This window comes from Macaca mulatta, chromosome 8 (assembly GCF_049350105.2).
Source record: "Macaca mulatta isolate MMU2019108-1 chromosome 8, T2T-MMU8v2.0, whole genome shotgun sequence".
Lineage (NCBI taxonomy): Eukaryota > Metazoa > Chordata > Mammalia > Primates > Cercopithecidae > Macaca > Macaca mulatta.
In genome coordinates this window covers 18,951,226-18,977,880 of record NC_133413.1, presented here as the reverse complement: position 1 = coordinate 18,977,880, position 26,655 = coordinate 18,951,226, and the positions used below count along the sequence as shown (strand labels likewise).

The 26,655-nt window shown below is 39.6% G+C and overlaps 1 protein-coding gene across 1 annotated transcript in view; it reads left to right on the top strand.

The window, feature by feature from the left end:
• MTMR7 (myotubularin related protein 7) overlaps positions 1-26,655 on the top strand; it is a 114,726-nt gene that overhangs the window by 28,061 nt on the left and 60,010 nt on the right. The window contains exons 2-4 of the mRNA XM_001098872.5: positions 11,549-11,671; positions 13,542-13,704; positions 22,468-22,625. Coding sequence (XP_001098872.2) covers positions 11,549-11,671; positions 13,542-13,704; positions 22,468-22,625 — 444 coding nt within the window. The remainder of the gene's footprint in view (positions 1-11,548; positions 11,672-13,541; positions 13,705-22,467; positions 22,626-26,655) is intronic.

The following is a 26,655-nucleotide window of genomic DNA, read 5'->3' as shown; positions in this document are numbered from 1 at the left end:
CACAAGGTTCTTTCACAAGTAGCTTGCCTTGTATTGTATTTGACTATTAGGCCATTCTCACATTGGTATAAAGAAATATCTGAGACTGGGTAATTTACAAAGAAAAGAGGTTTAATTGACTCATGGTTCCACAGTTTGTACAGGAAACATGGTGGCATCTGCTGCTGGGAGGCCACAGGAAACACAATCATGGCGAAAGGCTAAGAGGGAGCAGACACTTCTTACATGGTAGGAGCAGGAGCAAGACAGAGACAGGGTAGGTGCCGTATACTTTTAAACAACCAGATCTCATGAGAATGAACTCACTGTCGTGAGGACAGTACTCTATGAGTGTTTTCTCATGCTCCTAATTAAGACATACCCGAGACTGGGTAATTTATAAAGGGAAGAGGCTTAATGGACTCACAGTTCTACATGGCTGAGAAAGCCTCACAATCATGACAGAAGACGAAGGAAGAGCAAAAGAGACTTCTTACATGGTGGTGGGCAAGAGAGAAGGCTTCTGCAGGGAAACTCCCTTTATAAAACCGTCAGATCGCATGAGGCATACTCACTCTCACGAGAACAGCACAGAAATGACCCACCCCCATGATACAGTTACCTCCCACCAGGTCCCTCCCACGACATGTGGGAAGTGGGAGAGCTACAATTCAAGATGAGATTTGGGTGGGGACACAGCCAGACCATATCAAGTACCAAGAGGGATGGTGCTGAGCCATTCAGGAGAAACCACCCCATGATCGAGTCACCTCCCACCAGGCCCTACCTCCAACATTGGGGATTACAATTTGACATGAAATTTGGATGGGGACACAGATCCAAACTATATCGACTATATTAACTGTGTTTTTGAAAGAACTTAATTTCGCAGCAGAATGCATTTTTTAAAGAGTTAATTGTTTTAGGCAGCTGGAGAATAGAATATTCCTGTGTGTGCATCCCACCAGCATTTTTCTTCATTTTACTAGAGGTATCTAAGGATTTCATGAAAGGTAGAGTCTCTGTTTCTTCTGGTTATGTGTCATGTATTTTCCTGGATTATGCTCAATTCTTCTCTAATCTCTGACCTCTGAATAAAATAGTTCTGGGAAAAGACTTTCAATGGTTTTATAGTTGTAGACAGATTAAATACTCCTTTTGGAAAAACAGTTGATGTTCTTTATTTCTCTACCAAAAGGCTGAATTTAAAAACTCCTGAAGCTTCATGGTTACCACCTCTTGTTTCAGTAACTTTATGTAAATAGGAAAAAAGTGCTTTATTTTTAAATTGGAAAAACAGAATGTTTTTTTTCTGTAATTATAAGAGATTGTGGCAATTCTACATTGTTTGGAGAATTTGCTATAGCTTCAGTTTTTCTTCTTGTATGTCAGAGTACTTTGCCAGCTGTAATTGGGTAGTTTATGTTTTTTGCATACTCTGTTGTTTCTATGAGTTTAACACAGGAGAAATGAAGTTGTGGACATGAGGTGGGAGCAAGAAGTAAAACTCTGAAGTCTGTGTTATGGATATGTTTGCTAATAATTATTTTATTTATTTATTAATTTTTAGAGATAGAGTCTTACTCTGTCATCCAGGCTGGAAGGCATGGCATGATCATGTCTGACTATAACCTCAAACTCCTGGGCTCAAACCATCTGCCCACTTCAGCCTCCTAAGTAGCTGGGACTACAGGTGCCTGCCACTATGCCTAGATATTTTTTTATTTTTTATTTTTTGTGGAGATGGGACTCTCATCTTGTTTCCCAGGCCGGTCTCGAACTGCTGGCCTGAAGTGATCTTCCTGCCTCAGCCTCCTAAAGTTCTGGGATTATGGCTATGAGCCACTGTGCCCAGCCAATAACAATTATTTTTTATTAACTACTGAGATGTATGCTTTTTTCCCCTCTCTCACACGTGCCGTTCCTTATAGATGGGATCATTTGTCCAGGAACTCTGAACTCAGACTTGAAACATCTTTTTTTAGCAACCATTATACAGACAGTGACACCTGTCATAAATAAAAGCGGCTGGAGAATTTCTATATGGTAGATGTTTCTATAATTACTGCATGGCTGGTTAGCAGTGGGACTTGGTTCCTGAATGGTTCCTCCAAAGCTGCAGGAGGCCATTGCACCTTTTGATGTGAAACATGCTGGTGCATACCTCAAATCTCCGCCCAAAGAATCCCTGGACCACTGGGAGAACCAGGCCTTTCAGGTTGAGCATGGGGGTTTGCCCCTGCAGACAAGAGAAATGAGCAAGCAGGGAGGTCAAATGGCCAACCACGCTGCTCTGTACCAGATGATCAAATCTTTTGGCTGTAGCCAGAGCATTTAACTTGTTAAACATACTACTCTCTAACTGAAATCTCAGGGATGACGGAGGAGAGACTTTTGAACCAGGATATTTTTCCTTCATTTGCAGTATTAGACCCAGACTGAAGAGGTCAGCTATGGGAGAGATCCAGGGAAGAGGACACTTCTGGTTTGAAATCTGGCTGTGCCACTTTCTAGCTGCGAGGCTTGGGCAGTTGATTGACTTTTCATGCACTTCAATTTTAGCACCTGTGAAATGGAGTAACCATGTCTTTGTCTCAGCTAAGGTTAGAAATAGCATATGGATAATATGCAGCACAGTATCTGATGCTCAGTAGTTGTGTGGTCAGTGGTAAAAGTATTTTCGTTGTTGTTATTACCCTTCCTCTTGCTCCCTCTGCTCGAGGGAAAGGTTAAAAGGAACGCACCCCAGTTCTGCTGCCTCCTTTGCCATAAGCTTTTCTGAAAAACTCATCCTGGATTGCCTGGATTTGGCATCAGCACTTAGTTAAGTAGGAACTGAGGGGGTAGGCACTGTTTAAAGGTAAAACAGCCTCCATGCCCAGAACCATCCTCCCAACCTTGGTATCTAAGGGCGACTCCCTTCCCTGGGAGTTTCCACATCCCCCGGGTGGTGGATGTGTCTTATCTGAGCTGCCAATAGGCCCTGGATCCCGGTCCCCATATCTCGGAACAACACCAGCCGCTTGCACATCGTTCTGTCCTAACAGTTTGGTGCCCTGTGAGTGCTTCTTACAGTCAATGCGCTGCGCCCTCGTTACATTCTCCTAATCACTGTGCTAATTATTGCACAATGTAGTAGAACTACTGTGTATTTTACCTGCTGTGTATTTTAAAGTGCAATATTAATGTACATTTTTGTGCTTTACACCTGCACATTTTGTGGCTCATATAACATGTTCTGCTCACAGTGGAAGAACATTGAGAACAAAAGGACTTTGCCTGCATTTTTAGCTTCTCATTACTGTAGTGGTCTCAAATTTTGTTTCCACACAAGCTCTCCTTATCACTCAGGCACTTTCTGACCAAGGATTGGGTATTTCATGTGAGACACTAAGATTGTTCCACATGCCATGTAGCCTGAATATCAACATTAAAGACTGCAAAAAGAAAAGAAGATGGGTGGATGGATGTGCTAAATATATAGATTTTAAAATAAAGTCAAATGAAAGTCTTTATTTTTAAGAGTACAGCAAGACACTTCGTCAATTCAGTTTTAAATCCAAATGATACTTAATTATGAGAGATAGAAATAACTCAGGAAATCTTCCCAAGTGCTCTGGGGTTTCTAGCCAGTGATTTCCTAACTCTCCAACAAAAGCAAAAAAGAAGAAGAGCTGGAGATGGGGAAGGAATCTGGAGAATGAAAAAGAGCCACCGTGGCCGGGCAGCTTGTTCCTCCAGGCTGGTGGACTGGGTACCCTTGGCCTTGGGATGCTTATCTCAGTCCTTTGGGACCAGAACACTGGATATCAGTGCAGCCTCTGGACCAGCTTCAGAGGCTGTTATAGCATCATTGCTGCTGTGGCTGATGCTTCCTTTCCTCAGTAAATCACAAAAGTCGTCTTGGCCACCCAGGTTACTGAGTGGCTTAATTTCCAGAAAATTTAATATTGAGTCATTATTGTATGCATTTTCACTGTTGCCATTTTGTATCCTTGTAGGTAGTCTATGAAGTACCACTGGGTCACAACTGCAGTCTGCTAGAATGGAGAGAGACATTAAAGACCTTTTAGGTCCCTTATAGAAGTCAAAATGCAAGGATAATGTCTAAACTGCCTACTCCCAGCAATTCCATTTCAGAACCAGAACCAGAGCCCAGGCCTTTTGACTCACAAATACTTTTCTTTTCATGTTGGTAGAGTTAGAAAATGTCATGATACCAAATTTAGCACAACAAACTATTTATCTAGCTGCTTTTCTTAGATTAGAACATAAACTTGTCTTTGGTTTTGGCTGCTGCAGAGATTTTGATTTCTCTATGTTAAACAGTCCCTGGATCTCTTCCCCCAGATGATTGACATTGATCTGGAGCCTAATTTATATGGTTTTGAGGACTTGGTCTTCGGCCTGAGAGAAGCCGGTAGCCAGTGCCACTGCTTTGTGTCCTTTTCAATGACGGGCACCCCGGCCCTGCACTTTGGATTCCTCGTCCTACAGAGCAACTTTACTTACCCAAATAGTCTGAGTTGATTCTGGAACCCTCAATGTTCATCACTTCAATATTTGACCTGCAGGATAGAAAGACCCACATTTTACTAAGATTGAAATTCGAAGGTGGCACAATAGAGGACCACTGAAGAAAGGCTGTGTCTCTCGGTGATTTATGAGGTGTTGCTGATGCCCAGGCAGTGAAGGGAAGGCCAAGAAGGACCTGTGTTGGGTGGCTGGGGTGGCCTCTTCAGACCTGGCCGTGTGCTGGTGGCGCCCAGGGTTTTGACTGAACATTTTCAGCCTTGGCCTAGAAAAGATGATGAAACCTTTGTTTCCTCTCAGTCTAACCCCAACAGAGGAGGGATGGGAATTCAAAAAAGCCATTAAACTGGGGCACAGTCTTTTCCATTGAATCCGTAAGATTCTTGAAGATAGACAAAGACTCTACCTTATTTACCCTTTTGCTTTTTTTTTTTTTTTTTTTTGCAGAACCTGACACAGTGCCACACGTAGGCATCTTTTTGAATGGAATTAGATGTTTAGTGTTCTCTCTCTTTTATTAGTTCTGAGAATCCCCAAAGTCTGCTAGTGCCAATCTTTGGGCTCTTATATCCATTACCAAGCTTTTTGTCTTTGGGTTTATCTAAAAGAATAATATTGTGATAGTGATTTGTGAATATAGTTTTACAGTATAATTTTGTCTTACAACATTCTATTTTCAAATACTGATTTCATGTATAAGATTTCTTACAATAATTATTAACTGACTGTGCTAAACATATTAATTTTGAATAACAATTCTAGAATGACCTCGAAGGCATTTACAAGTGCCCACGGCAGCCATGGTGAAGGATGAACATGGCTTTGAAGTTAGACAGACTTTGGTTCTAGTCCGGGTGTCCTGCCCTTTGAATGTGAGGATGTTTTTGCCTATCTGTGGTGGCAGATATCACGAAAATTATGCATGGACCTTTTTTTCTCTTAAGCTCATCAGCTGTTGTTAGTGTATTTTATGTGTATGGTACGGCCCAAGACAATTCATCTTCTTCCATTGTAGCCCAGGGAAGCCAAAAGGTTGGAGACCCATGCCGGCTAGGCCACGCCACCTGTTCCCTGCAAGACCTGGGAGAGTTTATCAAATCTCAAGTTCAACAGAACTATGAAATGGGGATTATGCAAGAACCTGTAATTCAGGAGGTTACTATGGGGATTAACTTCAGCTCAGGTATATAAAGTAATTGTACAGCGTATGGATATCAAATATCGAAAAATATTTGTTATTGTTTTTATTGTTATTTGGTGATTTTTTCATAAACAAACTGACAACTGGGGTTGGCCCGATTCATGAGATATTGGTGGAGTTCTTTGACATAGTTCTTTGAAATGCCTCAGTTCTTTTTTCTTTAGAAGTCCAAAGCTTTCCCCAGAATTTCTGCCAGTTCCCATGGAGGTTTGCATTTTCACAGTCCCCTCTGGCATAATCATTTGCTTCTGAATTAGTTCAGGTTGCAGATCAAGTCACCATCCATTTATGTGTCCTTGGCTTGTGGCACAGCTCTTCCTTAATTACCTACCTCTTCCTTAATTACTCTCCCCTCCTCCAAACCGTCAGTGCATTATGGTATATGGCCAACTGTTCTGAAGATTTTGGCAAAGGAAGGGTGGATACTGCAATGAAACGGTGCCATCAGACAATTTAGATTAGTTTTATTCACTCCATCCTTGGGGATTATTTCCTGTGGTGCTTCACTACCTAATTAAAACAAAACAAAACAAAACCAAAAAAAACACTTAAAATGAGGTATAGGCGTTTTTCCCAAAAGACGAACCGTGCTCGTGTTGGATTATGGTCCTAGGGGTCATTTTCTTTTCTTCCTGTTACATTTCCGAATCTTTAAACATTAAATGAGTAAGTACATGTTTCCTAATTTTTAAAAAGGCAAGTTCTAAAAGCTGGGGGTGAAAGTTTGTTAGGACTGGAGAGACAACATAAGCAGGATAAATCTTTGCTCAGTGATCCCCATCTCCTTCTAATCCGTTAAAAAGTATTTCTCAATCCCGCCTAATGGAGTGATTTTATTTCCTGTGTGTATCACAAGTGCAGATGGCCTGGTTGGTAGCACTCATAGGCATCTTTCCTTAAAATGTCTTGACATGCCAGTTGCTTCTGAAAAGCTAACATGGCTCTTGCTGCTCCGGGGTGGGGTTCGAGTGGTCAGACTATCTGCTTCTGCCCACTCAAACCCCACTTTGGCAAAGAGTGGTATCTACTTTCTCAGTGCCTGGGAGTTGGCACCTCAAGCTGCTCTTTCATGGCTTCTGATCCTCGTGCTTCCAGGACCCCTCCTGCTAAGACCACCAGTGACCCCCATGTTCCTGAATCCAGTGGGCAACTTAAAGTTCTTGCGCTACTCTGTCTCTCAGCAGCATTTGACATGGACACTCCCTCTCTCTTAAAATATTCCCTCTGCTTTCCTCTTGACAACAGAATCTCCTGATTTTCCTGCTACCTGTCCATTTCTTTGTTTCTGTCCTTTGCTGATTCCTTTTCTTTATTTAGACCTTTAAACACTGGGTTTTCCTCAGATCTCTTCTCACTCTGCCTGCTCGCCCTGGGTAACCTTTTTTAGTCCATGGCTTCAATTATTCTCTTTTATGTGCTAAAGACTAAAATTTATCATATTTCAGCAAATCTAAGACATCAGTGATGCTCAGAGGCAGCAAGATTTCATGTACCACAAAAGAAGAAAGAAGCACTGCCAACGAAGTGACACAATAGCTTCTTACACATCAATCATCAGATGTGTCCCATTTTTAGAAATACCAGAATGTAAAAAAGTACATCCAAGAATTAATAATATATTGTAGTATCTTTTGCATTGATTTGCATAGCCTTTTTCAGAGTACAGATACCTCCTGTGTCTTAAGCATAGTGCTCCTGGGAGCATGCAAATGAGTTGCAACAGTTTTGTTTTGAGAAGCTGGTGGTTTCCTAAGTCTTAGCTCCCCCTAAGTATAAAACTGGCCTTATTACTTTGTACTGTGTACAGCATATTATATGTATAGATGAGATAGAATTAAGTTAGCCCAATGGTAAGGCTGAATTAATGAGTCAGTGGGTCTTCAAGATGGTGCCCAAACTCTGAATTTATTTCATTTTAGATCATTTTCATCGTCTTAGTATAAACTGTGAGGTAGTCCCTGAACAGTGCTTTCTGACTTCATAACGTGTCTAAGACAACTGAATTTTAATTTTTGTAACTCATTTTTAATTGTTAGTGTCTCTGGGAACTCATACCACTGCTGTTCCCCTCCTCATTTCTTTTTTCTTCCTCTGTATCTTGAAAATTGCTTTTGACAGCTCTGGGACCTGTAGGAACTATTGCCAAATTTTGGAAAGCATTACTAAAGAATTATTTCTGTATAAAGAAGTACTATACTTGTTTCAACTAATAAATACTTTGTATCTTGAAAGCTTCCTGATTAATTGAAGTAATCATAACCATGGTTAATTCACTTGATAAAAGCAGCGTGAATAGGCTAGGGCATGCAGGTTCTCTCTTAAAAGTATAGATGCAACAGAAAAAAAAAACAGATCAAAATAACAACTATGGCAGGGAAAATAAAAGTAATATTAAAATATCAATACATAATGACTATGTATAAATTACATAGTTGTGATTCCAAGTTGGCCATATACCAGGAACACAAGACTCCTTGAAAGATTAAGAAATCTATTACTATTATTGATAATTTAGGACTAGAGTTAAAAAAGCAAATATTTATCCAAGTACATATCAAAAAGGCATAACATTCACTTCTGATTTTTAAAAATCAAAATTCTTAGTAAACTAGGATCAGGTCACTTTCACAATGCAATAATAAATATCAGCATCAAACTCAACGGTAAAAGATGATAAGTGTTCCATTAAAAATGGGTGCACATAAAGAGATGCTCAGTATTGTTAGCTATCAGGGAAATGAAAATCAAAACCACTATGAGATCACATGCTAGGATGACTGTCATCAAAAAGAGAGATTGTAATAGTGTTAGCAAGGATGTGGAGAAATTGGAACCCTTGTATATTGGTGGGGAATATTAAATGGCACAGCTGCTTTGGGAAATAGTCCAGAAGCTCTTCAAAAGCCTTACTATATGAGTTACCAAATGACCCAGCAATTCCACTCCTAAGTATGGCCAAAATAAATGAAAACATATGTCCACATGAGAACTTACGCTCAAAAGTACATAGCAGCATTATTCATGGTAGTCAAAAGGTAGATGCAACCAAAATGTCTATCAACTGATGAATGGGTAAATGAAATATGATATATCCATATAATAGTATATCATTGGGCAACAAAAACTAAAGCACTAATACATTCTACAAATAGATGAACTTGGATTGAAACATAGATTGAGAACATGATTGCTAAGTGAAAGAAACCAGTATCAAAGTATGACAGGTTGCATGATTCCGTTTGTACGAAATGTTCAGAATAGGCAAATCTAAAGAGACAGAGGGTAAATTGATTTTTTAGGGCTGGAGTGCTAGGGGGGATAACTGGGATATGACTGGTAATGGGTGCAGGGTTTCTTTTTGCGGTGATGGAAATGTTTTAAAATAGGTGTGTTGTTTGCACAATGATGGTGTATACAGTGCTGTGAATATGCTGAAAACCATTGACTAGTACATTTAAATGGGGGAATTATATGGTATATGAGTTGTATCTCAACAAAGCTGTTATTAAACAAGTGAAAAACAATGCAAGAGTGACTGTGGTCTCCCAGCTATTTATAGTTACTCTGAAGTTTCTAATTAATGCTATTATACAAAGAAAAAAGATAAATACTGGAAAGGAAGCAACAAATTATTACAGAAATATTTGTCTACTCAGAACATTCAACAGATTTATACTAGAATTAATCAAAAAAAAAGTTTGCTAAGGAGGCAGTTATAAAAACTCGTTGGGCCTTGGGCTACTATCCTTACTATATAAACAGTTCTTATAAATATGTAAGAAATGCTGATCATTCGGTAGGAAAGTAAACCAGTGATATGAACACCATTTGCAAAAAATACACTGTGATGGATAACCATACAAAAGAACGTGCAGCATATCTGTAACAAAAGAATACTTGTAAAAAAAATAATCATAAGCTCGTAGGTGAGGGGCACTGTTGTTGAATGAATGTCTTTAACATACATAGACTTTCACAAGTCTTCAGGAATTTCACAATGCTCTGGAGTAAATTGCATGACTGCAAATATTTATAATACCTAATTCTTTATTGACCTCAGTAGATCTCTGAAAATTGGGAGGAAGTGAGATGGGACCCTCTAGAGTTACGCCTAGAGGGCTGGCTTGGCTCTAAGGGCTTAAAGGAGACTGAGGCAATGGGAGGTCTTGGGTCCTGTTTGCTCTTCGTGTTCCCAGGAATGTTCACGAGGTCTGCTACTCCCCTGGGTCTCCCCTGGCTGTCCCCTGGAGTAGATGGGAAGTCTGAGACTCCTAAACTAGATCAGGACCACAGCTTCTATTATTTATTTATTTATTTTTGAGACGGAGTTTCCCTCTTGTTGCCCAGGCTGGGATGTAGTGGCGCCATCTTGGCTCACTGCAGCTTCCGCCTTCCGGTTTCAAGCGATTCTCCTGCCGCAGACCCCCGAGTAGCCGGGATTACAGGTGCCCGCCACCACGCCCAGCTAAATTTTGTATTTTTAGTAGAGACAGGGTTTCGCCATGTTGGCCAGGCTGGTCTCGAACTCCTGACCTCGTGATCAAAGTGCTGGGATTACAGGCGTGAGCCACTGTGCCTGGCCTATTTATTTTTTTTGAGATGGAGTCTCGCTCTGTCACCCAGGCTGGAGTTCAGTGGCACAATCTCGGCTCACTGCAACCTCTGCCTCCAGAGTTCAAGTAATTTTCCTGCCTCAGCCTCCCGAGTAGCTGGAATTGCAGGTGCCCGCCACCACCCCAGGCTAATATATGTATTTTTAGTAGAGACATGGGGTTTCACCATGTTGGCCAGGCTGGTCTTGAGCTCCTCACCTCTAGTGATCCACTTGCCTCGGCCTCCCAAAGTGCTAGGATTATAGGCATGAGCCACCGCACCAGCCCACAGCTTCTATTTAAACTGAAGAATGGAGCGAAAACAATGTATTAGTTCCTAAGCTGCCTCATGGAAGCAAATACCATTTTGACTTGAGGGATGAGTCAGTGTTTCTCTGCAGGTGGTTGATCCTTAGCAGTGGTAGGACTGCTGTGCCCTGTGGTCATTACAGGAATGTTCCTGCGGTGGTTATGGTGGATGTGTCTTACTAGAGTCATCATTGCTTCAGTTTTCTCTGGCCGGGTAGAGATTGTCTTGTCATTTCCATTGCATTTCATGTTAGGATGATCTCGGTGCACATATCCTTGAGATTACTCTGCATATAAGAGATGTATGCTTGATAAAAATTGTTTCTAGAAATCTCTTCTAGCAGTTTGGATTTTAGCTGAGTGGTGATAATGCCATTCATTAGAAAGATTGTAAGGATCTTGAAATGGTATGTTTTCCTTATATACACTTCTCTGATACTTTTTTCTCCCATATGTTTGTTTATACTTCCTACTAGTTTATATGGAAGCAAACAGCCTTAAGGCCATTTCTACAACTTAGAAACACATAGGAACATGTGCTGTTTTCTTTTTCATAGAATGTCATTCATACATAGTGTAAACTCAGAACTTTAACACATACGCTTTCTGCTTTAAATTAAAAATGTTATACAATTACAATGGAATGAAAGTGTTGACCATTGTAAAACTCAGACAGGGTATTTTTAATAGGGTCTACAAATCTTTTGTGGTACCTTTAAAGTCATATTTTCATAATTGGTGAATTTTCATCTTTTAATATACAGAATGATACTCTGAGATCCAGTTAACTTAAGGGAACATTTTTTGGCTTTTATTATTGGGGGAATTCTCAAAAAATTGTATTTTGGAGTAAGTATGGGTTTACCCTCTTATTTATTTCGTGATTTGCTCTTCTGCTTTATGGTAACTCTTTTCATCTTGCCGATTTCTCTAGGTTGAAAATGTCCGCTTGGTAGATCGAGTGTCTCCTAAAAAAGCAGCTCTAGGTACTTTGTATTTGACGGCTACTCACGTCATATTCGTGGAAAATTCACCTGACACAAGAAAAGAAACATGGGTATGCTTTCTTTATTTTTAGCTTTCCTTGTTTTGCGTTGTTTGAAGTAAAAAGTTTTTGCCCTCCATTCGTTTTTCCTCGGGGTGAGATGAGTGGGCTTTTGGTGATTGGGTGTTAGGGAACTGTTTCTGGAATGTGTGTTTGGCCTTTTTCTGTATAGTCATATCTACTTGATCTACTTACTCATTTTAAACCCGAATTATTTGAACATCACTAAAGAGAGACTTAGAAATAGCCAGAAGATACAAGTGCTTCCTGTCACAGCTGTCAAGGAGAGATTGAATAATGTCAGTAGGCCAGATTCAGCATTGCCATCCTCTGGTGCTCCATTTGCAATGTTCTCTATTTGTACGGTTGTATGATGCAGCCATTTGGTCATTTTATTATGTTGTCTCAACTTTTCTGGTAATTTTAAAAAGAAAAGCTAGAGGAGTTTCATCATCAGGTATTTCTGCTACTTATTAATGAAACCATTAGATATTTATTATTATTATTATTGAGATGGAGTTTCACTCTGTTACCCAGGCTGGAGTGCAGTGGTGCGATCGATCTTGGCTCACTGCAACCTCGACCTCTTGGGTTCAAGCGATTTGCCTGCCTCAGCCTCCTGAATAGCTGGGACTACAGTCACGTGCCACCATGCCTGGCTGACTTTTTGTATTTTTAGTAGAGACAGGGTTTCACCATGTTGTCCAGGCTGGTCTCAAACTCCTGACCTCAAGTGATCTGCCCACCTTGGCCTTCCAAAGTGCTGGGATTACAGGCATGAGCCACTGTGCCTGGCCTTATTATTTTTTCAGCAACCCAATGGTGATATCCCTGAATTGTAGATTTCCCTTTTCTATATTCTGTGCACAGTGGTACATTTTTAGCAGAAGGTGGCAGGCACTTATTAGTGGAGGGGAAACTTACAAAATAAAATGCTGCCATTGAAGACTGAGCAGAGAGCCTCCTGTAACACCAGAGATGCACTTCAGTATGATTTCCTTTAAAGTAAATCTCCTCTTTAGAGAGTAGAATGATGGTTTTACTAGACACTGGGAGTGCAGAGGAGAGGGCGGGAATGAGGAGATACTGATCAAAGGGCACAAAGTTTCCAATGAACAGTAGGAATAGTCTGGAAAATGTATTGCACAGCAAGGTGTCCATACTCAATGTATATTTCAAAATCATTATGAGAGTAAATTTCAAGGGTCTCATTGTTTAAAAAAAAAAAACAACTATAGGTAAGTGATGGCTATGTTAATTGGCTTGATTTAATCATCCACATGATGTTCATATATCACAGCATCACGTTTTAGCCCATAAATGTGTACAGCTATGATTTGCAATAAAAATACTAATTTAAAAAATAAAAAGATAAATAAATTCCTTCTTTTGCAGCCTGCCCGACCACCAACAGCTTAGAAAACAACAGTCCCATGTTGATACAGAACTCGAACATTCCATGTGGAATTAAGGAGCATGGTGGCACCTCCCAGCGGAGCCATCTCTAACTTGTATTGACTGCAGAAGTTTATTTTACTGACTTCTCATGACCTTGTTTGATTTTAGCTATAAAGTGCATTCCACATCTGACCACCAAAATGTTTCCTTACCTGGACGTGTGCAAATTTATATGCTGAATGGTTTGCTTCAAAATAACTATCCTGGATATCAGGAAGCTTGGTATTGAAAAATAAAATTATAAATTTAGGAAGTTGGTTGTTACCTGGAACATCTCAGTACTTGTCATCTGAATGCAAGGGTTGAGCTAGCTAGAGGTTGGGGAGTGCGTCTTGTCATTGTTTGAGCCACAACGAAATGTTAGTCCTTGTCATATTCATTAGTTATTTGTGCTTAGCTTATGCAAATTAACATTTGGTTCTAGATTCTTCACAGTCAGATTTCCACCATTGAGAAACAGGCAACGACTGCTACCGGATGCCCTCTGCTGATTCGCTGCAAGAACTTTCAGATAATACAGCTCATCATACCTCAGGAAAGAGATTGCCACGACGTGTACATCTCCCTGATACGCCTTGCAAGGCCAGGTAGGGTAGAGGAACTCGGCGTTTAATACGGAACCTCTCTTAAAAATTCGCAAATCCCATTCAAGAATTTGTTTGGTGCTTAGGAATGATAGGGGTTTAGGGATTGTGTCAGTCTGGTTCTCAGATGAGGACAAGCCTGAATAATCATCTGATACAGAGTTGCTTGTTTTTTAGAGTCTCCCTGGAGTTATTTACTATGTGGGTCTCTTTCATGAATCTTAGTATTCGCTTAATCTTGGTGGGGGTTATAGGATGTTTTCCTTTTGGGGTGAAATTGCGTTTAAGTTATACCCTTGTGTTGTGGTACTCAAGCCACCTTGAATGGGGCCAGTGACAGAACTGACCAGTTGTTTTGTGTGGGAAATGTTATTAGACAGTTCTAGTGCAGTTTTCTCCCTCTTGAGGCTTTTAAGGCTTAGTCTCCATTGCTTTTTTGTTTCTTGGGGTTTGTTTGTTTTTTTTTTTCCAGACACTATTGCTCCATTGCCCAGACTGGAGTGCAGTGGCACGATCTCAGCCCACTGCAACCTCTGCCTGCCGGGTTCAAGCGATTCTCATGCCTCAGCCTCCCAAGTGGCTGGACTACAGGTGCCCGCCACCACACCCTGCTAATTTTAGTATTTTTAGTAGAGATGGGATTTTGCCATGTTGGCCAGGCTGGTCTTGAACTCGTGGCCTCAAGTGATCCACCTGCCTCAGCCTCAAGTGCTGGGATTACAGGCATGAACTACCATGCCTGCCCCTCCATTGCTTTTTGATAATAATTTATTTTTTCCAAGGTTGGTACAACTAGACTAGCATCAGTGCCTATTCAGAGTGTGGATCTGCTGATTCTCCTGAAAAAAGAAAAACAAGACTTGATGTAGTAGAAGAACATTTGGATTTGAAAAATATGTTCTCGCCATTGCTATCTTGTTCTAGCCATCATCTTGGGCTCTTCAGATTTATAGCTTACTGTTCGCTTCAAAAGAAGTGTTTCTTGCCTCTCTGTGTGGCTTGTGTGAGTTGTGGTGTTGTTTTCCTTAAAAGAAATATACTCTAAGTTTCTTGGAAGAATACAGTGAAAAGAGATCATTTATATAACAGTTGTGTTACACAGAAGTAGTTAATAAAGGAAATAAGATATGTGCTGATAACTGCTTTGCCAAATATGTTTTGATTCAGGACAAGAAGTTCAATTATAAACTTTTCAAGGCATTTGGTTGGATCATGATTTGTCCATATTCTTTGTAGGTAGCTAAGAGCTAAAGTTACTGAATGGAAATGATGCCAGGGAGCTGTCAAAATCTGGTAATTTTTACTTTACACTGTTTCCCTCTAAAGGCAGTTGGTTGAGGCTTTTTCATCCAAGTGCACTACAGGAATGGCAGAGTAAGCCAGAAAAGCAGTTGAACTTTTTGGAGGGTGCACTAAAATTGGAACAGAAGTTCTGGGAAGATGTACACTAGGTTGCACGCAGCAGAGGATGTGAGGAGAATTCTGTGCAACAGTTTCTGTGTCACTGATTAATGGAAGTACTGAGCGATAAATGTGCTCTGAGCAGATTAATGGGATTTAGGGATAGCCCGGCGAACCAGGAAAGGGCTGAGCAGCTGGAAGAGTGAATCACAGGGACCAGGAGGGTCACGGCCCAGAGGCAGCGAGTGCCAGGATTCTTGCTGTGAGGATCCCTGAGGGGGAAATTACTATGTTCCCCCATTTTCAAAAGGGATACTTTTTCCTTAAAAGATGAAGTTTTGGGAGTTAGGTGTTAGATGTAGCCAGAGATCTGACTGGCTACCTTTTCTAAAAGAAATCATAGTAATTCATTGAATCGAAGCCATCACCTAAGAGGAGTTAAAAAGAATCGCCAGCATTTTGAAACATGGGCATTAGAAACGCCAGTTTGCCTAAAATGTAGTGCTTTAGTAAGTGAGGGAAGGCAAAATAGAACACAAGCAGTTCACAGTGCCATGTTAAAGGCAATGCTAAAATTAGGGCATATTATAGGCTGTAACTTTGGAAGCAGGACTTTGACTCTAGAGGGAGATGGGGAAATGTGGAAGGGGTTTGACATGAAACAGTGGCCTTCAGCTGGGGAATGGGGTGGCCTTTCAGAACCATCTGAAGCTATTTTATAAAATACACCCTCCACTGCCTCTAAGGATATGAGAATAAGGGTGTATGTGTATGGTTGGTGAGGGAGGTGTACTTTGAATTCTAGTCATACAATGTAGCTCTGTCGATATTCTGGTTAGTCACCAACAAAGTTCACATATTTTCAGTTTCTTTATGGACACCCAGCTAACTGTAAGGTTCTATAGAGCAGGGGTCCCCGACCCCTGGGCCGCAGACAGGTACCAGTGTATGGCCGGTTAGGAAGCGGGCAGCACAGCACAGCAGGAGGTGAGTGGCGGGCATGCAAGCATGAGCTCCACCTCCTGTCAGATCAGCGGTGGCATTAGTTCTTTTAGGAGCATGAACTCTATTGTGAACCGTACATGCGAGGGATCTAGGTTGTGTGCTCCTAATGAGAATCTAATGCCTGATGATCTGAGGTGGAAGTTTCATCCTGAAACCATCCCCCCACCACACCCCCATCCACGGAAAAATTGTCTTCCACAAAACTGGTCCCTGGTACCAAAAAGGTTGTAGACTGCTGCTATAGAGGAGAAAACAGTTGTTTTTACATAAGAAGAAATGTTTGGGAATTCATTTAAGTCCAGGTTTCTGAAGGAGATATTTTCAAAGCTGCTGTTATTTAATATTAAAATCAAAAGTACTTTAAAAATAGAAAAAAAAAAAAAAGAAAAAACCCTGAACTTTAGCATCAGCAGAATGCAAAGGGTGGGGAAGGGAAGAGAAAGTTTCCAGTTGTTAGCAGAGGGACACAGAGGTGTGAGGTGTTTTAGAACCCGTGTAACTATTGAAAGCGAAATTGCTTCAGACATTCTGCTGAATTCAGGCAACTTAAAGTGAATGTCGAGATTCTCTCTTTACTGAGTTAGGATTTCTGGTATAAGGGTAAATCAAATTATTAAAAAAATTAGAGATTTTATTGGTTTGCTCTTTATGTGAATAAAGATTGATAAGAATTTGGTCACGGACTATAGAAGATCTCAGGCAAAACATAACATGTCCAAATGCAGGAAGCTCTTTCATTCTTGGTAAAGAACTAACTTAGGTTAAAATAAGGGTTGTGGCTCAAATGAGATCAGTTAACCTTGTAGATCGCATGTATTAATAAGGATCTCAGCTTTTCTGATGAAAAGACCCCTGTTTCTCAGGGGGCTTCAGCTTTTCCCATGTCCTCTCTCCTCTCTTCCCTCCAATTTGCCTCCTGCTGTTTATTTTTTGTATCAATTATCTTTCCTTCTTTAGTGTTTGTGGGCACTTCAACACTTAAATAATTTCTTTTGTTTATTTTCCCCCTTTTCCTAAACTAGTATCTTTTTCGAATCTCACTCCTCAATTCTTTTGGATATTTTTTATTTTAAAAAAATCTCATGATTGAAGTAGTCTCATGTGCTTAATTGGTAACTTTTTATATTCCTTATCTAAGTCATTGATGTTTAAGCAATTTTTGCAGTGGTAATTTCTTTTTTATCAGAGTGTAGCACCTTTTTCCGCTGTTAGCTTTAACAGTCCTAATATTTAATTTCAACACTTGTTTGTTTACAATAGACAGATAAGGTGAGGCACCCTCATTTTTATTTTAAATATGCAAAATCCAATAATGGCTGTATTATCTTCTCACCCCACTCTAAATGGTTTTTCAACTACAGTTATTTTAAGTTGCCTGAATTCAGCATAATGTTTGATGCAATTTAGCTTTAGTAGTTACTTTGGTTATTAAAAAAACGCTCACATCTCTGTGTCCTGATGACTATTGGTAAGTTTTCCCTTCCCTTTCCCACCCTTCACATTCTGCTGATGCTGATTCATGTTTGTTTTTTCTCTTCATTTTTAAAATACTTTTGATTTTAATGTTACATTATTTGTTGCTTCTCCCAGTTAGTCTATAATGAGAGGCAATTCCTCCATATATTTATCCTAAATATTCTGTTTTTATAACCTTTAACCCGGTACCTAGGGAACAAGCTGGGTTATTTTCCTTCCTTCCCTAATGTTTTGTTGTACCCACATCTCTCCCTTATTTTGGCAGAAGGAGCACCCTTTCCTTTATATGGGAGAGAAGGAGCAAAGGTTGTGTACGGACGCAGCCCCATTTATTCGCCTGGTGGTTCCAAGTTGGGAGTTTCCACCTGATGTCTTGCATTTTCTGTGGGAAGTAGGAAGTGGGGTTTTCTGAGAGTAAGGAGCCAGGGACGGCAGTAGAGACTGAGCTGCACTGTAGTGCCACAGGCTTCCCTAGGTTAAGGGGAGCACAGTGAACACCGGTGCTAGAATAAAATCAGCAAAAACTTGGATCTCTATGCTTGGATTGAGCTCTGCTTTCAACTGAAACACTGATTTGGTCTTCCTAGAAACAGCCAAAATGTTACTCATCCTTAATTTCGTGTAGTGTTTTAGAAATTACCATTTTGCTTTCTGGGTAGAGAAACATTAAAGCTGGACTCCTGTTTCATTAGTTATAGGATTTAAGTAGATAATATACGATACTGTAAATACCAAGATTTCCACATTAACTTTTTCTGAATTTTTTAAAAAATTAAACATGCACATTCAGTTTACTCCCACAATCCAAAGGCATTTTGAGTATTTGCTTCTTATTGGAGGAGCTCTTGTGTAATGGGGCCCCTTAGGGTGAGGCCTTCGGTGCACTTCCTGCTGAAAGCTGCTGGTCACTAATAGCAAAAGATGTTTTATGTTGGGTCTGTTGGCTCAGACTGTGATGGGAAAAGCCAGTGGAACTTTTAACATGCCTGTTTTAAGAGTGGGTAGAAAATCAGCTGAGGGATATGACCTTCCTAGAGTAGGCAAATACTTTCTCTCTGTTCAGATTCTGTAAATATTAAAGATTTGTCTAAAATATAAAAAACTTCTGCATAACAAAGGAAATGGGAGAAAATATTTGGAAGCCATATACCTGATAAGGGATTAATACCCAAAATACATCAGGAACTCCGACAACTCTATAGGGAAAAAAAAAAAAACCAAGTACTCTGATTAAGAAAAGGACAAGGGACCTCAAGAGAGTACATAAAAGAAGACGTAGATAGCTAACAGATACATGAGCAAATGCTCAACCTCAATAATCATTAGGAAGATGCAAATTAAAACCACAGTGAGATATCGCCTCGCAACTGTTAGAATGGTCTTTACCAAAAAGATGGAAGATAACACGCTTTGGCAAGGGCGCGGAGGAAAGAGAATGCTTGTGCACTGTTGGTGGGAATGTAAATTAGTACAGAAAACAGATGGAGGTTCCACAAAAAATAAAAAATAGAATTATATGATTCAATAATCCCACTTCTGAGTGCTTACTGGAAAGATTGAAATCTATAAGTCAAAGAAACATCTGCTCTCACGTGTTTTCACATGTTCATTGCAGCACTATTCGCAGTAGCCAAGTTGTGGAATCCACTTAAGTATCCGTCATTGGATGAAGAGATAAAGAAAACATGGGATATACAAATAATGGAATGCTATTCAGCCTTAAAAAGCAAGACATTTTGTTATTTGTGACAACATGGATGGAATTAGAGAGCATTATGCTGAGTGAAAAAAGCCCAACATAACAAATACCACATGTTCTCACTTACATGTGGGATCTATGACAGTTAAACTCCCAGACGCAGAGAGTAGAATGGTGGTTACCAGAGGCTGGGGGTGGGGGAAATGGGGAGATGATGGTCAAAGGGTGCAAAAGCCTCAGGAAGGAGGAATAAGTCTTATTATTTTGAGATCTGTTGCACAGTGTGTTGAGTATAGGTAATAGTTCAGAAGTGTAAATTTCAAAACGCTGAGAGTAAATTTCAGATGTTCTCGTTACAAAAAATGTGAAACACTTGAGGCAATGTATATGTTAATTAGCTTGAGTTAATCATTCTACATTGTAGTCAAAAATCATACCATTACTTTTTACCCCAGAAACATACACAACTATCATTTGTCAATGTATTATGTAAAAGTCTGTAAGCAAAAAAATAAAGATTCTCAAGTCCTAGTTTTGTTTTTTTTTTTTTTAAACTTACCTCCCAGCTAATTGCTGAACATTCTGCTATGTATTTGGCAAAAGTAGAGAGTGAAAGGAACAGAAAATTATGGCATGGGAACAATTCAGTAAAATTTTCATCTGTGCTAGTGGCCCTTTTTGATTTCTTAGAGTAGGCACAGTCTGCAGGCTGCTTCTGGGCTTGCCTGTGGGTAAGAAGCTCACATGACTCAGTGTTGACTGACAAAAATGGGCTTTTCCTGGCCCTCATGTAGAATTTTCCTTAAATTGGGCATGAGGATTGGTTGATCACCCTTTTCCTTAAAAAAGAGAAAATTTCATAATTTCAGTGTCAACCCATCCTGTTGTCTCCTAGTTCAAGAGTGATCTGCTTAATGTCTGTTATAAATTATTCTTGCTGTAATTTATGGATAATTTCATTGCCTCTTCCCAGTGGAAGCAGGTATCAGCCCACACACAGAACACTGTCATAGTCACAGGATGTTTTTCTTCTTCTGCCTTTAAAGCTATTTGTAAATATTTAACAAAGAGATCTTAACTGCCATTATTACCCCGTATTCAGTAGCACTTCTTTGACTGAGGGAACTGAGGCTTTCTCAAGAGACTCTTCTGGCATCCTAAACAACTAGCATTTGTGGTTAACATTATGGTAGCAGAAGCCTGAGTCATGAAAATGGTACTTAGAGATGGAAAAGACATGTCAGTGTTGAGCCAGCTGTTCCCAGAACAGGATCTGAAGTTTCACATGCTGTCTGCAACATAGCTAAGATGAAAAGAAATTGATCTGACAGAAAGCATCTGCTCTGGTTTGTGTGTGAGCGTACCTGGATGCGCGTATTTTGTTAGTTGTCCAAATAGTCTGTATTCTAAGCTTTGAAGTTTAGAAACATGACATGGAGAAAGACTGAAATAGAACATAATTTATCTCACTGACATACCACAGTTGCTTCTTACAAGAAACATGAAGAAATCTGGTGCTTAAAATATGACCCTTATCTTTCCTCTTCCATGTGGATGAGTCATCTCAAAAGCAATCAAAACAAGTTTGAAACCTGAGTTTTCATGTCAGGCTGCCTGTGTGTTGCTGCAGCCTCTTGCTGGTGGTGAGATCCTATAATGGGCTGCACATACATGTGTTTAGGAAACTTACATTCTTCACACTGACTGCTATCAGTATGCTAAGGACATAGGAGGACCTAGGAAAGCTATGAGAAAGAAATGTATTGGAGAAAAAACAGGAAGATGAAGGGACAGGAACAAGGAAGGAAGAAGAAGAAGAGAGAAGGATCTGCCTTTGAGGAGGGTGTGTTACAATTAGGAGCAGGCCTTCCGCAGCCAGATGTCTCATTTAAACCCGGACTTCCCAGTTACTAGCTGTGTGACTCTGAGTGAGGGAATGTGCCTCTCGTTTGCCTCAGATTTCTCGTAGGTAAAATGAGGACCATCAGTATTGCCTGCTAACTGGATTAATGCTCTTAATTGCAGCAGAATCTGGAACAAAACAAGGTCTGAGTATCAGCTATCCTTTATTATCATTAGAAATGCTTAGATCTGCACTGTCCAAGATGGTAGCCACTGGCCACAGATAGCTGTTCAGCGCTACTCCGAACTGAGATAGGCGGTTAAGTGTGAAATACACATGAAATTTCAAAGACAGTACAAAACAAAATGTATCAAATATTAATAAGTTTTATATCATGCAGATGTTAAAGTGATAATGATTTGGGGTATATTGGGTTGAATAAAATAGATGGTTAAATTAATTTAACTCTTTTTTAATGCGGCTACAAGGACATTTAAAATGATATAGATAGTTCACATTATGTTTCTGTTGGATAGCGCTGGTCTCTACACTTCCCTTAAATGGCAAGACCGGAGCAAGAAAATCAGATCCTAGATTTTACTGGCGAAAGGGAAACAGTGGGGCTATTGGGCTTCACAAGCATCAAAGGCAATCTATAAAGACAGAGATAACATGGCATGATTGAAAGAAGCCGCATCACGATGCGGCCTTCAATTCGCATCCCATGAGCACAGCGCTGTGCACTATGAATTGGTTTTTTTTAATGACTCCTATGCAAATGAGCAGCACAATTATGATATTTATGTAGTTGTTTAAAGTTCAGATGTTTCTGACGCAAATGTTTAATATATTCCAGAGTTTTTTCAACTTGGTTATTTTTTCTTTTTTAACACTGTGAGCATGAAAATGTGCAGTTGGCCTGGGCCCGGGCCTGCCTCTGAGAGGCCACCCCAAATCCAAGCTTGATAGGCATTACAAAAATAGAATCTTGATGCCTAATAAATGCATGTGTTCTGAATTTTTATGTTCCATGTTTTGTGTGGTCTGGAAAATATATTTGCTTTTAAAGCAACAACAACAGCAAAAGCACAAAACGGTGATGTCCCTGTGTTCTAAAAGGAAAGAAGGTACTGCCGAGTTCACATACCCCAAGGTCATCTCGTCATTGCTGGGAGGAGGTGGGGGGCCCTGTCCACTGCACACAGGTTGCTCCGAGGAGTGTGCTGGAGGTGGGGGTTGGGATGGCCTCTCAGGGCACTCCAGATGGGACAGAATGTTTTCGGGGAGATTTGCTCTGGTTTTGACTAAGCTTGATTTAACTTCATCCTCCCTTTTCTTGCAGTGAAATATGAGGAATTATACTGCTTTTCATTCAACCCCATGCTGGATAAAGAAGAAAGAGAGCAAGGCTGGGTGCTGATTGATCTTAGTGAAGAATACAAGCGGATGGGCCTCCCTAATCATCACTGGCAGCTCAGCGATGTGAATAGAGACTACAGAGTGAGTGCGTGAAACCCAAACGCTGAAGGCACATGAAATTAGGATTTCAGTTAGCTTAGCATACCTTTATTTTTATCTCCTTTAGGTTTTAGAGCTCTTTGTAGATATCCATGTGCGGATTTCCAGGTGTCTCTTGGTTAGTGCCAGCTGTATGTCCAACTTGGACCTAGAATTAAAACGTTTGAGCCAGAGAAGCATAGAGATCACCCCTTCTAGACCCTTCATCTCATGGTTGCAGAACTTGAAACCCAGAGAGGCCAGGGGGCAGCCCTTGTGGACAGGCAGTTGGTGGGAGAGCTGGCCAGGATCTCATTCTCCCATCAGGTCTTTTTATAGTGTAGTGAGTGATTAGTGGGCAAGTCAGGGAGACTCTGATGGCAGTTTGGCACCAGCTCCTCTGTGTGCTCACTGAACCCTTGCTTGGTACACAAGGTCAGCAAGAGGCTTCCCTAGAGCAATATGGCTACACTCACAGGAAGGAATACGGAGAGGCAGGGAAGCTACAGTGGCAGAATTAATCCTCCTTAATGACAGGCTTACAGATCAGGGGTGGTTTCACTATTAATAACATTTTAAGATATTTAAGTAACAAAAGTATTGTGAGAACATCCTAGAGAGTTTCCAAAAGGCAAAAAACAAAACAAAAAACAACAAAAAAAAACCCCACCATCCCATTTTCACAACATTCTTATGTTTTAAAATTTCCTTCAGTTGTTTTCTCTTCTGTATAGTTTGATAACTTTTTTCTTATGTAAGTAATGCATATTCATTTATTAAAAATTGGAAAACATAGAGCAAAAGGATATTAAATCACCTAAAACTGCCATCATTCAGAGATAGCCACTGTTATTATATCTGGCCAATAGGCTTCTGGGATTTTAATGTATATATACATTTTTTATGTATGCACACACAAACCTGCTTAAACATACATAACAAAAATGGAATCATTACATGTGCCTTATATTCTGCTTTTCTTCACATACATATTGTGACATTTTTCTGTCAGTAATTATATTTTATAATATATTTAAAACACTGCATAGTATTATCTAAATATGACTGTATCAACTAATATCTACCTGCACTCTAATTTTTAGACATTTAGATTGTCATTACTTATTACTATTTTAAATAATGGAGAACATCCTGGTAACTATACCTTTGCCCATATTTTAATTTTTTAAAAGATAGAATTTTAATATAATTTTTATGTCAAAACACCTACACAAAGTTTTGTACCTGTTGTCAAAAATAATTGTGGAAAGGTTGCACCAATTTCTATAAATTCTCAGTTGTGAATGCTTGATTCCTTATACCCTCACCAGCAAAGAGTTAAAGTTTTTAAGAATCTTTTGATACCTTGATGGTGGGATGAGTGATTTCTTATTTTAATTTAATCTTTGTATCTTGATTTCTTGAGTTGTAGCTTTTTATATATTGATTGACAATTTGTATTTTATGTCCCGATAAATGACCATTTCCAGTTGCATATTTTGAATTCTGATTATTTTCTTGACCTTGTTACAGGGATTTTCTTGCGGTTCTTTTTTTGTTGGTTTGTTTGTTTGTTTTTTTAAAGAAACAGGGTTTCACTCTCTTACCCAGGCTAGAGTACCGTACGGTATAGCTCACTGCAGTCTCAAACTCCGGATCCCAAGCAGTCCTCCTTAGTAGCTAAGATTACAGGCATCTGCTGCCATAATTGCTTACTTTTTCAAAATTTTTATAGGAACAAGTTCTCCCTATGTTGCCCAGGCTGGTCTCGAATTCCTGGGCTCAAGCAATCCTTCTGCCTTGGCCTCCCAAAGTGCTATAATTATAAGTGTGAGTCATTATGCCCGGTCTCATGAGGATTTGCTACATTGCTATATGGTACTTATAACAGTCAATGAAATGATTGTACAGTAGTCCATCAAATGAATGTACTGTAAGGTACTAAAGTATTTCTTTATTAATACGCATTTAGGCCAGGCATGGTGACTCATGCCTGTAATCCCAACAATTTGTGAAGCCACGGCGAGAGGATTGCTTGAGCCCAGGAGTTTGAGACCAGCCTGGACAACATAGGGAGAACCTCATTCCCACAAAAACATTTTAAAAAATTAGCTAGGCATGGAGGTGTGCACCTGTAGTCCCAGCTACCTGGGAGGCCGAGGCTGGAGGATTGCTTGAGCCTGGGAGGTTGAGGCAGCAGTGAGCCATGATTGCGCCATGCACTCTAGCTTGGGCGACAAAATACTTTGTCACAAATTTTTAAAAAAGGGCATTTAGATTATTACTTAGACTTTTTTTTTTGCCATATGAATAATTCTTGATGTAATATCTTTATGCGTATAATTTCCCCCAATTTTAAATTATTTTATAAGAAAAATCTTTCCAGAATCTACCAAAAGGCATAAAGGGCCTAAATTGTTTTAAAAATTTCAGGCAGGTGGGACATTGATGTTTTAGTTTTTGATCAGTATTTGTTAGTTTCTAGTGCCTTATATTGCATTCAGAACACATGGCGTATGGAATTCATATTTGGGGAATGTTTTGAAGACTTATATCTTCATAAAACACAGTATTCTATTAATTTTTAATAAATATTTTGAGTCTGGAGAAAATGTGTATTCTCTATTTAGGCGTGAAATTTTCCTTTTATCTAAATTGAATTTCTTATTATTTTGGTCCCTTTGGTCAGTTGATTTCTGATAGAGGTATGTGAAAAAATTCCTGTTATGATTGTGATTGGACATTTTCTCCTTAAGTTCTAACATGTTTGCATTATATATTTTAAAGTTACATGGTTTAGTACGTAATGATTAAGGACATCTTAGTGTGTTCTTTATGTCAATTTCACATATCCCCTTTTCCTGTGAATTATTTAAACTTTTAATTCTATTTTTTTTTTTTTTTGAGATGGAGTCTCGCTATGTCGCCCAGGCTGGAGTGCAGTGGCGCAATCTCAGCTCACTGCAAGCTCCTCCTCCCAGGTTCATGCCATTCTCCTGCCTCAGCCTCCCCAGTAGCTGGGACTACAGGCGCCCACCGCCATGCCTGGCTAATTTTTTGTATTTTTACTAGAAACGGGGTTTCACCATGTTAGCCAGGATGATCTTGATCTCCTGACCTCGTGATCCATCTGCCTCGGCCTCCCAAAGTGCTAGGATTACAGGCGTGAGCCACCGTGCCGGCATTTAATTCTATTTTATATGATTATATTTCCACTGTTTCTTTCTCTTTGTCAGAATTTGCTTGGTGGAGCTTTGTTTAACCCCTTCTTTTTAACCTTCCTATGTAAATGTTTTATCTTTTTAAGCTGAGTTTGGTTAGATTGTTTTTTACTCAACCTGAAAATCTTTTTTTGTGGTGAAATATTATCTGTGATATTGTTCTAGATATCATGTATTGTGTGTTCTGTCAATTATGCTTTTTCCTTTTTCATGTCTATCACTGGATGGTTTTTCCCTGTATTTGTTTATAATTATTTCAGAAGTATATATCATATTGCTTTTCCTCCACTGTGTATCTTTCATTTAGAAAAAAAGTTAGTTAAATCATCCCACAAAGTAGAGAAGGAAAAAAAGAAAAAAAGTTATTTATTATGGCACACTTATGACACACACAGGACTTTGAAGAATAATGGAATGAATGCTTGGGACCTGTGTGCTGTATAAGAATGAACATTGCCAGTGCTAGTTAATTTCCCAGATGTTCCTTCCAAATTGTCTCTCGCTCCAGCATCAATGTCTGCAATTTGGCATTGCCATTCCCTTGCCTTTATTATAGCATTTCTACATTTCTAAATATAGAAAGTTCTCACTTAATGTCAGCAGGTTCTTGGAAACCATGACTTTGAGTGAAACGATGTACAGCAGATCCTCAAATAACATCATTTTGCTCGACATCATTTTGTGATATCTATGAGGGAAAAAAGGTGTTGTTTTATGTTCCTTTGCTTAAAGTCGCAATTGCCAACAGCCTGTGAGCATTGTTGAGCAAGGACTTACTGTAGTAGTATGTGGTATTGTTTTGCATGTTTTTA